The sequence below is a fragment of the Solenopsis invicta genome, chromosome 6, assembly GCF_016802725.1.
Source record: "Solenopsis invicta isolate M01_SB chromosome 6, UNIL_Sinv_3.0, whole genome shotgun sequence".
NCBI lineage: Eukaryota > Metazoa > Arthropoda > Insecta > Hymenoptera > Formicidae > Solenopsis > Solenopsis invicta.
The window spans coordinates 15,652,498-15,655,416 of NC_052669.1; the positions used below are offsets into that span (position 1 = coordinate 15,652,498).

Consider the following 2,919-nt stretch of genomic DNA (forward strand, 5'->3'; position numbering starts at 1 on the left):
TTAAAGGTTTTTTTTAATAACGAGTGTATACTACTGTGTCCAAAAAGTAAGGTGACATTGCATTTATTTCGAAAATTCTTTATTTATTCTTGCAAATCAATTTCGTCCCCTTCAAAGTAATCCCCCCCTGATATAATACACTTATTCCAACGGATTTTCCAATCTTCGAAACAGTTGTAATAATCGATTTCAGGAATGGCCTTTAGCTCCTTCTTCGCAGCGGCTTGAATCTCTTCTATCGACTCGAAACGGTGTCTCCGGAGCGGCCGCTTGAGTTTGCTGAATAGCCAGAAGTCGCATGGAGCCAAATCAGGTGAATACGGTGGTTGTGGAACGATATTAGTCGAGTTTTTGGTTAAAAAATCACGAATAATCAGCGCAGTGTGTGACGGTGCATTATCGTGGTGCAAAAACCAAGTGTTGTTTCGCCACAATTCCGGCCTCTTCTGTCGGATAGCGTTACGCAAACGACGCATAACGTTCAAATAATATTCCTTATTGACTGTTTGGCCCGGCGGAAGGAACTCGTAATGCACAACACCACGATAATCGAAAAAAACAGTCAGCATAACCTTGATTTTTGAGCGACTTTGACGTGGTTTTTTCGGTCTCGGCTCACCTTTGGCACGATATTGGTCGGTTGTTTGGCACTCGATTGGTCGGTTGTTTCTGGATCGTAAGCGTAGATCCAAGTCTCATCTCCAGTGATAATGCGTTTTGTCTTGTCAATGTAGTCGGAAAGCATTGCTTCACACACTTCAACGCGGCGCCTTTTTTCCAAAAAATTCAATGATTTTGGTACCAGTCGAGATTTGACGCGTTTGAGAGCCAACACATCCTTCAAAATGGAATTGACCGAGCCTTTTGATATGCCAATCTCATCAGAAATGTCTCTAATGGTTAAACGACGGTTTTCCAACACCAAATCTTTAATTTTTTGGACGTGAGCTTCGTCGGTTACGGTTGATGGTCGCCCAGAACGCTCCTCGTCTTCAACACGTTCTCGACCTTCATGGAAGTCTTTGTACCACTTGTATACATTTTTTTTCGACATAACCTTATCGCCAAAGGCATTCTGCAGCATCCGCAACGATTCTGCAGCAGAAATTTGATTCCGCAAACAAAATTTAATGCAAATTCTTTGCTCAACAAATGTAGACATGGCAAAAAACGAGAAATTCACTTTTAGCAGCTCACAAAACAATGCGTATCTCAAACACTAATGGATATTTTGACGTGTTACTTCTCTTGGATGTCAAAGACAGTCCTACCAACCTAAAAAAAATTTTATTCCTCCAAATCCGTGCGCGCGGGAGATTTAAAATGCAATGTCACCTTACTTTTTGGACACAGTAGTATAATGTGATATTTTTATAATTTTTGTTATAAAAATAAGAATTTCTCTAATATAATATTATCTCTTTTAGTAAAGTTTTTTAAAAATGTGTATTAAAGAGCAAGGAAAGAAGAAGAATAAAATAATATGAAAAGGAAAGGAAGAAAGGAGAAAGAATTGAAGAAGTTCAGAATGAAAATAAAGTTGAAGGAGGAAGGAATTTATGGTGTATAAAAACGTAAAGATTTATGATTAGAATAATATCTAAATCAAGGAAGAAAGGATGAAGGATCAAAAGAGTTTAGAAAGAAAATAAAATTGAAAGGAAAAAGAAGTTGAAGGTGTTTGAAGAGGTTAAGGTTTTTAAATCAAGGGTGAACAAAATTTGGAATTCTATTAAATACTGGTTCAAAAGTTTTTTTTAAATTAATGCGTGAATATTATTTGATATTTTGATAATTATCATAAAAATAAAAATTTCTCGAATAAAATATTATCCATTTTAGTAAAGTTTATTAAAAATTAGTATTAAAGATGAAAGAAAGTATAGAAATACAATAGAATAATATAAAAAAGAAAGAAAGAAGGAAAAAGAATTGGAGGAATTTTGTATGAAAATACAATGGAAAGGAGAAAGAAATTAAATGTATTAGAGATGGTAAAGATTTTTTAATAGAATATTATAAAAAGGAAGAAAGGAAAGAAGGAAGGATTAAAGGAGTTTAGAATTGAAATAAAATTGAAAGGAGAAAGGAATTGAAGTTGTTGGAGACGATAAAGACTTTTGAATAGAATAATAGAAAAAGGAAAAAAGGAAAGAGAAAGTATCGAAGGAGTGTAGAATAGAAATAAAATTGAAAGGAGAAAGTAATTGTTCGTGTTTGAAAAGGTTAAAATTTTTAAATAAAGTATGAATAAAAAAAAATTAAGACATCAAGTAAACACCAGTTTGAAGGTTTTTTTCTAATAATGTGCTACTATTACATGATATTTTGATATTTTGTGTCATTAGAATAAAAATTTTTCTAATATAATTTTATCTATGTTATCTGTTTATTTCGACAAATTGTTTAATTTATTACGTATATCACGGATCCTGCAATATAGACTCTAATCCAACATGTTTTACGTTGATCGTATTTCCAGTTATTATTCCCATATAATTTTCTCAAGTTAGTCATTTATTTTAAATTATTTATGCCTGTTTATATAAACAACACAAAGATCTCTTTAAAATTTCTGTAGTAATTATCGTCTTAAATAATTATTGATACAATTAATATTTAATATTTTAAAATACTAAAATTATTAAAAAAAGTTTATAAATAATAAAATGCAAGCATCCAAATGTATTAATAAAATTCTAGCTCAATAAGTTCCGAAAACACAAAGATATAAATGGCGAATTTATAAAATCTAATTGAAGAAAAATTTAACCTTTTTAAAAACCACAAATATTTTTATCTGTATTTTAGAAAAAATTAATATGCTATTTTAACTTGCTTAAGTTAATTAAAATTTTATAAATTTGTAATTTTTGTACAACACTCAATATATGTAAAATAAAATAATCTTTGAATACC

The 2,919-nt window shown here is 31.0% G+C and overlaps 1 protein-coding gene across 1 annotated transcript; it reads right to left on the minus strand.

Moving 5' to 3' along the window:
• Positions 1–562: 562 nt before the first annotated feature.
• On the minus strand, positions 563–1,084 carry LOC120358102 (protein GVQW3-like). Its single transcript, XM_039450819.1, has one exon. The coding sequence runs from the start codon at positions 1,082–1,084 to the stop codon at positions 563–565; it is 522 nt and encodes a 173-aa protein (XP_039306753.1).
• Positions 1,085–2,919: the final 1,835 nt, after the last annotated feature.

Excerpts from the sequence above, each read along its gene's own strand:
- LOC120358102 (XM_039450819.1), bottom strand. The coding sequence starts at position 1,084 with ATGCTGCAGAATGCCTTTGGCGATAAGGTTATGTCGAAAAAAAATGTA.